Here is a 14344-nt window from a genome sequence, read left to right as displayed (position 1 = left end):
GATCAATCTTATTTCACAAATCAGTTATTCATTAAAACTTCGATTTAATTAATCTTCCAATTAATTACATCCTTATCGTCATGATTTTTATGAAATTACATTTTATCCTTATTACTATTACTATGCTTATTATTAGGCTTCATTCCCCCGTAATTCATTTCGAAGACCTTAATTACTCGTAACATCTTGAAATTCACTAGCAACTGGGGTTATCAATCACTGAATCAACACCGTAATATTCTAAGAAAATGCACAAAATGCAACTAATGAATCAATGAATCCATGACTACTCTACCATCACCATCACTTAAATACATACATCTCTAAAGAAACTACCTTTCGTTAAATTAGAATACAATCCACTAGCAATCTACTGAAGGAGAAGAAAATGTAACAAGAGTACTTATTGTTCCGATGTAAATCTCCGGCGTCTTAGATGTAGCTGTAGATGTTGCTTCCTCTTCTTCACTATGGTGGATTATGGACGAACAAATTCATCGTGCTGGCTCATACACGTCGGCTTAACACATCATGACTCTGGTGAAATCAAATAGCGTTGTTTCACTCCAGCGATGTTTTAGAATTTTCCAGAATTTCCTTCTGGTTCGCTCCATGATGACGGCTGGTCTTCGCGGAGGTTGCTGAAACTAAAATTTATTATTAAAATATGATCCACACTCGTATATTAATAGTTTGTCTTACGGTACTTAACTGGCGCAATTTTGTACACTTGGATTCAATCCTACCGAAAGCTTAAATTTCGAGCACATTTATCAGTCTACAACACATCGTTGAGTTGTCGAAATCTCGAATAATATATTACATTACCGACGAAACGGTTTTCTTAGGCCAGATTTATTCTCGAAGATTTTCTTTCGGTGGTACTCTTCCCTCATAGTTCTTACTGGGACTTCCACAAATTTCTGCAGCAGCGCTCGGCGTAATGTGTGCACTGACTCTCCATGGTTTGGAAATTTCCACCCAGGAAAATGTGCGTCAATAATATATCGCACTAGACTGAACTGATTTTATGAAAAATTAAATTAACACTTTTTAATAATAGTCGTCGTGCAGTACTAGATTGTAGACAATTAAGACCACACTGTTCGCTGTCTCTTCTGAAAAATATACTGTTCGACTTCTCACTTCAGGAACCACACTGTTCGACGTCTTTCTAGAATGATTCTCCGACCATCCAACATCTTCATTAATTTTCATTGGTCGTCAGCCATCCTTCGACGTGATTCGTTCTTCAAGCTTTTGAGCAGGTCTCTCTGGAATGTCACCTTCCCTTGGCTATCGGCTCCCTACGTGACGTAAACTCTGTGACGTGGTGACCTTCACCGGCTGACCCAGTTCTCTCTCGTCCGCAGCGGAATGGCACGGTAATCAGCTGGTGCTTGCTCACGCGTAAACCCGTATTGCATTGCGAAAATTAAACCAACTTCTCTAAACAATCCAATAAATCCAATAAAACATTCAATGTTTAATGGAACATTGACATAATTTCCCCTTAAAGAGTATCCATGAAACAAGATGTCGTTTCCGTTTCCAACGCTTTGTGTTGATTTTTGTTTTCGAGTTCCGCGCAAGAGTCGGAGTCTTAAATGTTTCAATATGGGCAGATTTTTTACAGATAGGTCTTATGGCAACGATGGTATAGGAAAAGCCTAGGAGTGGGAAGGAAGCGGCCGTGGCCTTAATTAAGGTACAGCCCCAGCATTTGTCTGGTGTGAAAATGGGAAACCACGGAAAACTATCTTCAGGGCTGCCGAGAGTGGGGTTCGAACTCACTATCTTCCGGATGCAAGCTCACAGCTGCACACCCCTAACCGCACGGCCAACTCGCCCGGTAATATGGGTAGTGAAAGCATAGTAAAACAATTATTAAACACGTTTTTCATCAAGTGAGAATAAACAAGTGATTGACTGTAGCCGACCCTGCTCAGCGATTTTCAGGCCTGACGACGGTTTTCTGTACTTTAGTTTTACAATATTATATCATTACAGTATATAAGATTTTACAACGGTGAAGTGACTGAACTGACCGAAATACACATTTCGTCTTTGAAGGAAAGTCGTAATTCTCTGCAGACTTCTCCTTTTTCCCCCGTCCATGTCTTTCTATTACATTCATTCATTTCGTGATCTGAATAATTCGGGGAGGGTGTGGAGGAATGTGCGGACTTATATTTAATTCATTAATTTAATCTATAGCAACGCCTGAACTTCTGGGGTAGGAAATAGCACTGTCTTATACGTGTTGTATACCATTACATTTTCCTGCCAGTTCAACATTTCACAAGAAATTTGTCAAATCTTGTCAAAGACTGTTCAACATTGCTGAAGGTTTGATAAGATTTGAAGAGATTTGGCAAGGTTTGATAGCATTTCGTTTTAACATAGAGGAAAGGCAAACAGCTGTTGTAGTTGTTGGACTAGCAGCGGGGTACAGTCTTAAAAAGAAGAGAAACGCCCAACAAACTACAATTTACATGGGCAAAATATTAATGTAGTTATCTTCAACATAATTTTTGCAATGTATTTACTGCCATAACTTCATTTGTAGGGGTTAATTTATACTGCATAGCTATACTCACATTAATTGAATAAAAATTACAGCAATGAACGGAAATACGTATCTTATTACATGAAAACATATTAGAAATTCCATAATAATAATAATAATAATAATAATAATAATAATAATAATAATAATAATAATACCGGGCGAGTTGGCCGTGCGTGTAGAGGCGCGCGGCTGTGAGCTTGCATCCGGGAGATAGTAGGTTCGAATCCCACTATCGGCAGCCCTGAAAATGGTTTTCCGTGGTTTCCCATTTTCACACCAGGCAAATGCTGGGGCTGTACCTTAATTAAGGCCACGGCCGCTTCCTTCCAACTCCTAGGCCTTTCCTATCCCATCGTCGCCATAAGACCTATCTGTGTCGGTGCGACGTAAAGCCCCTAGCAAAAAAAAAAAAAAAATAATAATAATAATAATAATAATAATAATAATAATATATATATGTTTTTCTTCTTTCTTAATCCGTTTACCCTCCAGAGTTGGCTTTTCCCTCAGACTCAGCGAGAGATCCCACCTCATCAATTTGATAGGGTCTAAAGTTGCTAAGAAGGATACCACATTCAGAGAGGCTATCTCGGTGCAAGAGAGACTGGCAGTGACAGTACGATTTCTAGCAACCGGTGATTCAAACACTAGTCTGCAGTATCTTTTCAAAATATCCAAACAGTCGATTAGTGTTATCATACCGGAATGTGACGAGCTCTGATTGAAGCACTAAAAGAAAATATAAACGTAAGTAAGGGATTTATTGCTGGGAAATTCTAGGTTTCATAAATCAAACATTATCTATTTTAATTGCTTATTCAACACAGAAAAACTACTTTATATGTCTAATCACTTCCTGAAAATCCATATCCACATCGTGGGAATTGCTTACTGTATTTGACTCAATGGACAGATTGGAGTTGGAGTGAGGAGAATTGGGTGTAGTAGTATTCGGTGAGGATAAGGAAGCTGAAGGAGTGGGTGTTGAAACGGTGTAACCTTCAAAATGTGATGGGTTCGGCAGCTGATGAACATTATGTTGTGCAGCATGATGGAGATATTGGGAATATGTAGAGTAAACCGGAGAATGGAGTGAATGGGGAAAGTAGTCATTCCTTAAAATTTTGTTGAAATGCCTGGGATGGCTAGTTAGCTACAACATTTCCTTAGCTCTGCACGTTTCAATAAAATGCAGTGTGTTTTGCTCGGACCACAACATTTTTACTGATCAAGCAGACAGAGGCGAATGTGTGTTACGCGCCGAGGTCCTGTGTACGTCCAAGCTTGCTGTAACTTCCGCGCGCACAGCTCTTTGATGTGACGCGGGAAAACCGACAAGCAGTGGAACGCAGCGAACCTCGTTCCGTATCGTTCATGTTGTGGGCTACGGTTGCGCGACGAGGTTACGCAGTACCGTCCAGACAGGAGTGAGACGCGGTTACGTTACGATGACGCGCCTTAACACTTAAGAGCGTATGCAACTACCGAGAAAGACTACAAATTGTTTATAGACTTCCACATTAAGCCGACAAAAGCGTGCGGACTTTGACTTTATTTGTCCTGATAGTAACTTCATTCAACGACATTATTGGTATATACACAATCCATGAAAAGATTATGAACCGATCAACGAGCTAAATAACGTAGAGGGGCTGTATGCCTGTCATCAGCGCTCCCTGCTTGAAGCAAGTTGATAAGGGGCAGCCATGTTAACGGTTGTCAAAACAAAGCGAATTGGCGCGGGAGCATATGTTGAGGTGATAGGGAGATCGTGCATGCCAATTTAATTCCCTAAGTTTTAAGAAGTGAAAACATAGATTCTCGCTTTCAAGAATGCCAGCCGTAAGCTCAGCGTATGGTTGTTCTAATCGGAGTAATGAAACCAAGGGTATAACGTATATTACGTAAGCATTACTGAATTATAGCCGATATTCCTTTTTGTAATTTCTGTCTGTAATTAAATCAATTTTGATTGTTTACTTAGCGAAAGTACGGATAGCCACGGTTATTATTTGTCGAATTTTGTTTCAGATTTCGTTTAAAGAACAAGGAATTAACGCAACAATGCGTTGTGAGGACGAAACGAGATAAATGGTATCCCACTCAATTCAGTTGCTTATGCTCTGTACATTTCCAGCCCTATTTAATTTTCATTTACATTTACAAATAAAGTAAATGGAGCGCCCACCACCTAGAAAACGTAACCACAAAAAAAACCCTTATTTCGTTCAAACGCACACTAAGTATGGTAAATACAGTATTTTACTGCTATTTTTGAAATATATATAGCCTTTATTGTAGACGTCTGTTGCCTTGGTTTTTAAAACTATGCCACACTTCATAATGGACAACTTTCAAGCTTACCTCTCAACTAGTAATCTGAGAAACATGATATCCCCCCTATATTTTAATAAATAATTACACTAAACAATTATTGTGGTAAAGTATTCATGGACCGCCTCTGTGGTGTACTGGTTACCGTGAGCAGCTGCCACCCCTGGAAGCCCGGGTTCGATTCCCGGCTCCGCCACGAAATTTGAAAAGGGGCACGAGGGCTGGAACGGGATTCTATCAGCCTGGGGAGGTCAACTGAGTAGAAGTGGGTTCGACTCCCACCTCAGCCATCCTCGAAGTGATTTTCCGTGGTTTCCCACTTCTCATCCAGGCAAATGCCGGGATAGTACCTAACTTAAGGCCACGGCCACTTCCTTCCCCTTCACAAGGCCCCTGTTCAGCATAGCAGGTGCAGCCCTCCCTCACAGTTGTATCCCCCGACCCAATGTCTCACGCTCCAGAACACTGTCCTTCAGGTGGTAGAGGTGGGATCCGTCGTTGAGTCCGTGGGAAAAACCAACCCGGGAGGGTAAACAGATTAAGAAAGAAACACAGTACTCATGAGGTTGCAATAATTTTAAAAATATGAACAGAATGAGGTTCTAACCTATTGTAGGTCCCTATGATTTTAAGGCTTCCTGTCATAAATATTTATGTCCATCGTTTTTAATCTAATTTACGCTTAACCACAACAGCCAAGCAGGGTAACGCTCTTGTTCCAATTTCGAGGCCTATTCGTATGTCACTGTGCGAGGATTTTGAACTACCCTACAATCAACTAATCGTCATGCTGGCCTCGTGCCGCAATATGATGAAGTGGCGGTATTCACTTTAATGCTTCAGGCTATCGGCAACGGTCTTTAATTCTCCCCCCAGTGATTCTAAAATGCGTATTTTCTACACTTTTCGTCATTTAAAGGCCATGCCCACTTGCTTGTGTGACAACAGGAAACATGGCGGACTTTCGTTCTATTAGCTTCACCCAGGCAGCGCTTCCGCCTCTGTATGTTATTCTAGCTCGTTGGAACCGATCTTGGTACATTTTCTCCTTGGAGACAGTAATCGACACTTCTTTGGAACTGGGTGAAATTGATAAGCCCATGAATATTTCTACAAGAAGCAGCAGAAGAAGAAATCCATACTTCACAGCCCAAGACGGGTGTGCTTGACTGTTTGTAAGAAAAGTGTTGTCATAAGGTATTCCGTTCTTTAGAAATGTTTGGTGGAGGTGCTGCTCCTATTTTGGTATTAAGTAAGTAATTGTGTTTTAATTCAAATGCTCGTTATCCATTTTTTCTTTAATACTTTTGTTTTCAAGTTTTAATATTATTTTCAGGCCAAAATACAAAGAGAGAGACCGGGCGGAAGGTGCAGTTGGAGAATATTGCTGCAGGCAAGGTAAAATTACATTAGCATATTACGTGGGACGGAGTTTTACTTTTGTGAGCTGCTGCTTTTCCATTTTTGAGCGGTCATTCCCTCTTTCATGGGAACACGTGGGTTTCAAAACCATTATACCATTATCAACGTTCTTAAGAGTCAAGGGACTCCTAACTGTCATGTATACCGGGGTATAGAACCGAAAACCCTATTTGTTCCGGTAAAGCTGGTATCTTTGGTTAGGCTGTGAGCTTACGTCCGGGAGATAGTGGGTTGTAATCCCACTGTCGGTAGCTCTGAAGGTGGTTTGGCTGGGGGCTGTACCTTAATTAACTTCTTTAGAATTAAATTTCAACTTCAAACTTTTTTGATAGGTTCCAATGTACCTTGCAATAATTCTCTTTAATTTATATCACACTTTTTATTTGTCTTGACTTGATTACAGTGAAAAAGTGAAATGTCCATATATGTGCACATAGTGCTTAGAATGTCAAAAAAATTGAACACGAAATCAAAATATGAATACCATTAATTAACCAAAAAATCCAAGTATTTTATTATTTCAACTTGGCTAATATTTAATCCCTGAGTAAAGTATTACAAAAATCTGCAGAAAACTCAATAATATGAAGATATGCATACTTTTATTGAATTATTCTGTATGAAATGCCTCCATGCACTCTGGACATACTGGAACCTGGCACTTTTTACATGTGTACCTAGTCCGTCTCTTGCAGTTTTTGAGCAACATCTTTGTGGATTCTTGCATTCATTCTTTGCCGGGTAATGATCAGTGCCATCAGTCCTCACCTTTGTACAGCATCCTAAACGATATTTCATTCTCAGTGGAGGACTTTCATATATTTTGGTGATGACCTTCCACGTTTCTTTTTCAATAAGCAAGTTTCAATTATTGAATTTGAAATATAGGCCTTGAAATCTAGAAAGCAAATCATGTCTTGTCTCTCTTTTTTTACAAAATACATGCATTCACAATAGTCATGTTATAAAAATGAAAAAAAAAAACACCCTGAGGTAAAACTTTTTACTTTTCATGGCATGTGGATAGTAAGGTACCATCCTATTAGTCAAGTCGACACCACCCATGTACATATAACAAACTCCTGCGTGAGTTCTTTCAATTTCATTATAAGCATGATTTTTCCTGTCCCATCTTTTCACTTTATCAACAGGCTCTTTTCCAGTGAATGTTGATATCATATGTACAATGTTGTTTTCAGCCCAACGTAAAACAGTGACATTGTCACTGGATGTTGTCACAAAAATGGAACCCCTTCCATCCTTCATTAGCTGTTTAGTTTCTTTAAATTATTTTTGCTGCTCCTTGGACCATACATTACCTACAACATACATATCCTTATCCTTCAAAAAGACAAGAAGTGGTATAGAAGTAAAGAGATTATCAAGGAATAGTTTGATTCTTTCCCTCAAGTCCTTGACATAACCTGACTACTGTATTCCCAACAGGACCAAAGTCATCAGCTGCTCTTCCTGCTTGTTCCTTCCTAGGCATACTACCCTGATGCATCTCAAATTTTGAGACAAACCATCTGAACCTAACGGAATCCATGCTTTGAAACCCCACTTTTTTGGTTTGGATTTTATATACTGCTTTGCTCTTACTCCTACCTTTAAATGGAATAATCGGTTATGGTACACAAGCTGGCTATCTCCAGTTCACTCGTAGGCGCCGTCATATGCTGTTAAATATGTTCATTAGGGTACAAGGAAGGAGTAGAGGTGCGAAAATACTAGGTTTTTGTATTATTACCTGCCATATAGAACACTGAAGAGGACACAATTCTCATTCAGAATGTCAAGCACAGGTCCAACCTTTATAAATATATCTTTGTTTTCCTGAGAAATTGAGTCATTATCAATGAAGTCCAAGTGTCTTCAGTTTTTCCAAATCTCTTTAGAGGCATTGCATCAGCAATTAGGTTCATTCTTAGAGATGGAATGGTGGACCAGTACATTCTATAATTTGGATATTTTACATATGTCATAACGTTCATAGCCAAAAGTGCATGAATTTCTATAACAGATGTGGTGAAATTTTGCTCGCCACTTTAAATAGCATATCTTGTGGTTTCCGTTGTCATCAAATCAAGATTGCTGTTTGGAAAAAGTTTATGATAAAATGTATATGGTGTTTTCTGAGTCTCACAGTCAACGTTACAATTATATGTGCCTGAAAATGCTGGATGTTTACCACAGGGTTCATTGTCTTTACTAGTATACCATATACTATACATTCACTGTGTGAACCTGAGCTTGATTCAATGAATTATCTGTTGAAGGCTGAGAATTTGGTAGTGAAGTTTGGTCTCTGGGCTGAGAAGGGCCTGGTTGATTGACACGTGATGTAGGTCTACATATAGGCCAATCACCTAAATTATTTTCATTTTCCCTAGTATCACTATCACTTGAGCCAATGTCGCTACCATAACATTCGTTTTCTGGCACCTCTTCATCATCACTCACAATCCACTCCAAGTCTGAGCTATTTGCATCATCCAGGTCTTCTGCAATTTCTGTTTCTGTCAACTTTTTGCAGCTTCCCATGATCCTAAAATACAATTATTATTATTATTATTATTATTATTATTATTATTAATTATAAAAATAACAGAAAACTCCATATATTTGAACACAAACCTCTAAGGTGACTAAATAATCAATATATGCATGAGATCTGCCTGTGCAGAGGTTATATTGTATTTGTAGCCACTACTGCACGTTGTACACAAATGTGTACGTTACAGAAATACAAATGTTAGGAAGATATGCACTATTAGCACAATTGCTGTGTTTTTAGCACTATAGGAACAATCCAACATGTAAATAAAAAAATCCTAGCATCTGTATACAAACACAAAGTTAATTACTGAGTATTCAACTCTTGGCCACATTGACATTAACAAAAACGGGCGCCGGAAATTTAGTCGCTGAATCGCGGGAAAACAATGGAATATCAACAGCTCAGACCACTGCCACCAACTTGCTCATACTTTAAAGGACACATGTGTATGTTTCATTCTTTCGGGAACCCAGTACTAAGCCATATATAGAACAAATAGTTAATGTCCACATACGTGCCAATTACCTTGAAGAGGTTAAGGCCACGGCCGATTCCTTCCAACTCCTAAGCCATTCTTATCCCATCGTCGCCATAAGACCTATCTGTGTCGGTGGGACGTAAAGCCATTAGCTATCTCTGGTTAAAAATATGTACTTGATTTTTAACGTATTGTTAGGCACACAAGTTTGTGGAACATAAAAAGTCACGCTGGGTCAGGTAGGCCTTGTCATGTTTCTGGTGAAATTACTCGTTTTTATTTTCGAGGGGAATAGATTTTATTATCGAGTTGCATATGTACATATGAAATTGGAACATTCAATGTTTAATGGAACATTGACATCATTTCCCCTTAAAGAGTATCCATGAAACAAAAACCAACCTAATAAAACCTAACGAAAATAGTGAAATTAGTTTGCAATTTCCGTTACAGTATTTAAGAGTAGACATCTTAACCACACATCGACGTTTTAACAGTTCAGTCCTCTTCATTTTCATTTCATTTCATTTCTGAAGTAGCTACTTGCATTCCTATTGGCCAACGTAAAGTGGCACGTGATCTCATTCCCGTCAATAATGGTAATCCCTTACCTTGTCCAACTCGTTGGCTGAACGGTCAGCTTATTGGCCTTCGGTTCAGAGGGTCCCGTTTTCGATTCCCGCCTGGGTCAGGGATTTTAACCTTAATTGGTTAATTCCAATGGCACGGGGGCTGGGTGTATGTGTTGTCTTCATCATCATTTCATCCTCATCACGACTTGCAGGTCGCCTACAGGTGTCAAATAGAAAGACCTGCACCTGGCGAGCCAAACCCGCCCTGGGATATCCCGACGCTAAAAGCCATACGATATTTCATTTCATAATCCCTTACCAACCCCAGCACAATAAGAGCGCAAGGAAATGTAACATGAACCTAACTCTAACCCCACTTCCCTCGTCCCTATACCACAGGTCTTGTCTAGATCCTATCCTAATTGTCCACACAGGAAGAACCAGTCCAGACCAGCAGACCAGTGGTCTTGTCCAGGTCCTATCCTACCCATTTGCTCGGCAAGAACCAGTCCAGACCAATGGTCTTGTCCAGGTCCTATCCTAACCATCCGCTCGGCAAGAACCAGTCCAGACCAATAGTGTTTCCACACAAAACTAGAGGCCTAGGGCTGCTTCGGGGCTTCTAACCTGGGGAGTTACGCCCCCAGACCTACATTCCTTGTCCTTATTTCACTGGTGTTGTCCCGGTCCTATCCTAACCATCCGCACGACAAGAACAACTCGCCAATTGTGCAACAATAATCACCACCACCAGCTATCGAAGTACAACTCGCTCATTAGTTCCGATGTAAAGAGGTTGGCTACACTGAGCACCGCTTGACAACATCCTTCCCGAGAAGGCCGCGAGTGTGTAAACAAAGGACAGACGTTCCGCGGGTGTGAAAGTCTTGTCACTAGGGCTGGAGTAATGATCTTGAGCAGGTGATAGCAATTCCATTGGCTGACATACTCGTATAATCAAATAAACATTCCCAGCAATCAAGAGAAATACGTTGTTACCAACAGAAATAATAGAAGCACAAGTAAATACAACCCGTAAAGGGAACAATCTAGAATACAGAACAGTATTTTTCTGTGAAACTTACCTTACTCTTACCTGGAAAATTTAGCTCACTGGCGGGGAAACTCGTGCACGTCTTGTCTAAGGGGAAGGATGGGTGCCGCTTCTGTACCTGGTGTGCAGACTTGATGATATAAAAGGTGTGCAACGATACCTTAAGTAGCAGAAAGGAGAGATCCTTCCTTTGTGCTTGCTAGAAACATGCTATTTGCCTGGTGTGAAAATAGGAAACCAATCCGCTCAATGGCTTCGTTGGGGGTTTGATCCACTTTCACACCCGTTAGGACCCTAAGGTGTTGGTAGGGGCCCCCCTTCTCGAAGAATGGCCATGGCTCCCCCCCGGAGATAGTCAGACTCGTGTCAGTAGATTTACTGGCACGTAAAAGAACTCCTGCGGCACTAAATTATGGCACCCTGGCGTCTCTGAAAACCGAAAAAATAGTTAGTAGGACTTAAAAAAAAATCTTATTATTGCATTAATACATATCTAGTTAGTACATACTTTTCAAACGTTGAGCTTTCAGGAACCGTTGTTAACGGAGGAAAATATGTGTCATATGGCGACTCCAGTTGACCTTCCCACAGAGTAAGTTATGTCTTGAAAGCTTGTGTCTTTTATGCTAGGTTGATGATAATAACTTTCCCCTTGCATAGTTAGGTTCAGGACATTCAAGTGAAGAGTCAAGTCCACTAAAAAGGCTTGGTCTGTCACCCAAGATAAATCTTCTAATTTTGATTCCTCTTTTCCATTCTCTCTTAGAGACTATATAGCCCCTCAGCATACTTCACTGTAAAATGGTGTGTTACCATATTGCTATCAATTTTTTTTTCCAGAAATTTTTGAACTGATGGTGAATCTTATCTGTGTCATCTTAAATAATTAACTGTTTTCACAACCTTGATCATGTTGCCCAGTTTCACAGACTTTGCACATAGTGCTTCCTGATGTATGACGCAGTAGATTCTGTGCAAACAGTCTTCTGTGCACTCCAGTTTTTATCTTAGGAGATTGACAATCCTTTCTGCTCTCTCTACAATGCCCTTTCTCGTCTTTTGTAGCAGAAACAATGCACTCTGAACCCACACAAACTGTGTCAATTGCTTCCTCAGCGGCTTTGAAAACGTCTTTTCCAGTCGTGATGTCTTTTAAAGACACAAGATCCAAGAAGTCTTGGGTTATTTTGAGACAATTGATCACTGCATGCATGTATATTACTAACTAGCTGATATACCCGTGCTTCACTATGGGATTCTCAAAAAGGCTGACTTCGTGGTTTTCCTAACTGAAGTCAACATAGGTCATTACAAAAACGTCAGTAGAAATGTAGCGATTAAAAGCAATGTTATCACATAAAATACTTGATGAAATGAAAAACCGCACATTTTCTCACGTTTAACGAACAGTAGTATGGTGTTGATCTAACAGTCCAAAGTTCCAGAGCTGGAATGACCAGGCCACAGACTGCCGTGAACACTCCTCTGCCATTATTCCGTTAAATATGCACACTGCTCATTGCAATCAGTGCCTCATAGTGGGGATTGAATAGCTCGAATGCTATGATGAACCAGTGTGTTACGTACCAGTAGTATCAGAAAATTTATGAACCAGAGGAATGGCTTGCTAAAGAAGAAAGTTATCTAACTCCCCAGCTGCTTCCCTCCAATATTCAGACAGGTTCCTCCAATATTCAGACAGGCTGTTACACTCGGCACGGCTGGGCAAGTTAGCCGTGCGGTTAGGGGCGCGCAGCTGTGAGCTTGCATCCTGAAGATAGTGGATTTGAACCCCAGTCGGCAGCCCTGAAGATGGTATTCAGTGGTTTCCCATTTTCACACCAGGCTGTACCTTAATTAAGGCCAAGGCCACTTTCTTCACACTCCTAGGCCTTTCCTACCCCATCGTCTCCATAAGACCTATCTATGTCGGTGCGACATAAAGCAATTTTAAAAAATACTCGGTACGCAGCAGTAATCGTATCTATTGAAGATGATTGGCAACAGAAGACACAAAGCACATCACAACAAACAATGATCAGTGAAATGTTATTGTTGATCAATTTTTTGAGCTTTCTGTGTAGTAGGACTTCCTTTTTTTTTTTTTTTTTTTCTTGACTCTTTGATATTAGGGCGTTCTATACAATTATTTATAGTGCAGACTGTAGTTCCTTATTCTCCGACTTTACATACCAATTCTCATTAAATTCTGTTTACCCTATTTCTCGTGACTCGTCACTGATATGGACTTGGTAACAAAAATCTGAATTCATGAATATCTCTGTGATCATAGCTGGTATGGTAACAGTGTATGACATCAATGATTGAAAATTTAGTATTGCATAACTTCAGTTATGTGATAACTTATTTATCGATATGACCACTAATAACATAAATATTTGAGAATTAAATACTAAGCATTCCCCTAAACTACCATTTCACTTGGTGTGAATACAATTATTCATGGCCTAGATATCAACTTATAACCCCGACTTTGCATACTGATTTTCATTAAGATACGAGCACTAATAATATAAATAGCCTATATGAGAATTAAATTTTAGGCCATCTCCTAAACTACAGTTTTGCTCAGTGTGAAAAAATTATTTATGGCTTAGATTGTAGCCACTTAATATCCTGACTTTGCGTACCGATTTTCATTGAATTCTCTTCAGCCGTTTTCTCGTGATGGCGTGTACATACAGACAGGCAGAAATTATGGAAAATTACAAAGTGCATTTCCTTGTTACTGTGGACACAACTGATACAGAAATACCATCCTTTTCAAATTTTGAGCAATGTACAGACAAAACTCTTATGTTATATATATCCATTGAGCTTTATTAATTGACTATGTCACCAGCCAATCCATTAATTTGATGAGACATGGTCATGATTCATTCTGTATTGACAGTCTCAATTGTACAATGATACAAATGTCCAGTCGAATCCTCCTGTTCAATACAGTATAACCCAAATTATCCTGAATTATTATTTTTTGAAACAATTGAGTTTGTCAAACATAATTTCCTCTGAATTAGCTGTAAATATCAATGTGCATAACGATTTATTATTCTCTTGTTTGTACAAAATGTGCCGACATATATATATATAGGACGATAGGATAATACAGGTACAACTTTGTACTGAAAAGTGGATATATGAAGGCATTTTAATTAACAGTTTACAGTTATTATTCTTCAGTGAACAACATTATCACTTCCTAATATACAGCATTCATGGTTACGTGAATGATGTTGATCCACGAAATATCACTGTAATATTTGTCACAAACGAAAGGTAATCATTGATTTACTGAAATAAAGTCTCAAATCCCAGGTTGATTAAGAAA

General features: G+C 39.4%; 1 protein-coding gene across 1 annotated transcript in view; it reads left to right on the top strand.

The window, feature by feature from the left end:
- Window positions 1–6012: 6012 nt before the first annotated feature.
- The window catches only part of CCT3 (chaperonin containing TCP1 subunit 3), a 172592-nt gene continuing 164260 nt past the window's right edge, over window positions 6013–14344 (top strand). The window contains exons 1-2 of the mRNA XM_067149609.2: window positions 6013–6158; window positions 6243–6304. Of these exons, the coding sequence (XP_067005710.2) occupies window positions 6122–6158; window positions 6243–6304 (99 nt within the window). The 5' untranslated portion in view covers window positions 6013–6121. The remainder of the gene's footprint in view (window positions 6159–6242; window positions 6305–14344) is intronic.

Source organism: Anabrus simplex, chromosome 1 (assembly GCF_040414725.1).
Source record: "Anabrus simplex isolate iqAnaSimp1 chromosome 1, ASM4041472v1, whole genome shotgun sequence".
Taxonomy (NCBI): Eukaryota; Metazoa; Arthropoda; class Insecta; order Orthoptera; family Tettigoniidae; genus Anabrus; species Anabrus simplex.
This window is presented reverse-complemented; position numbering and strand designations above follow the sequence as displayed.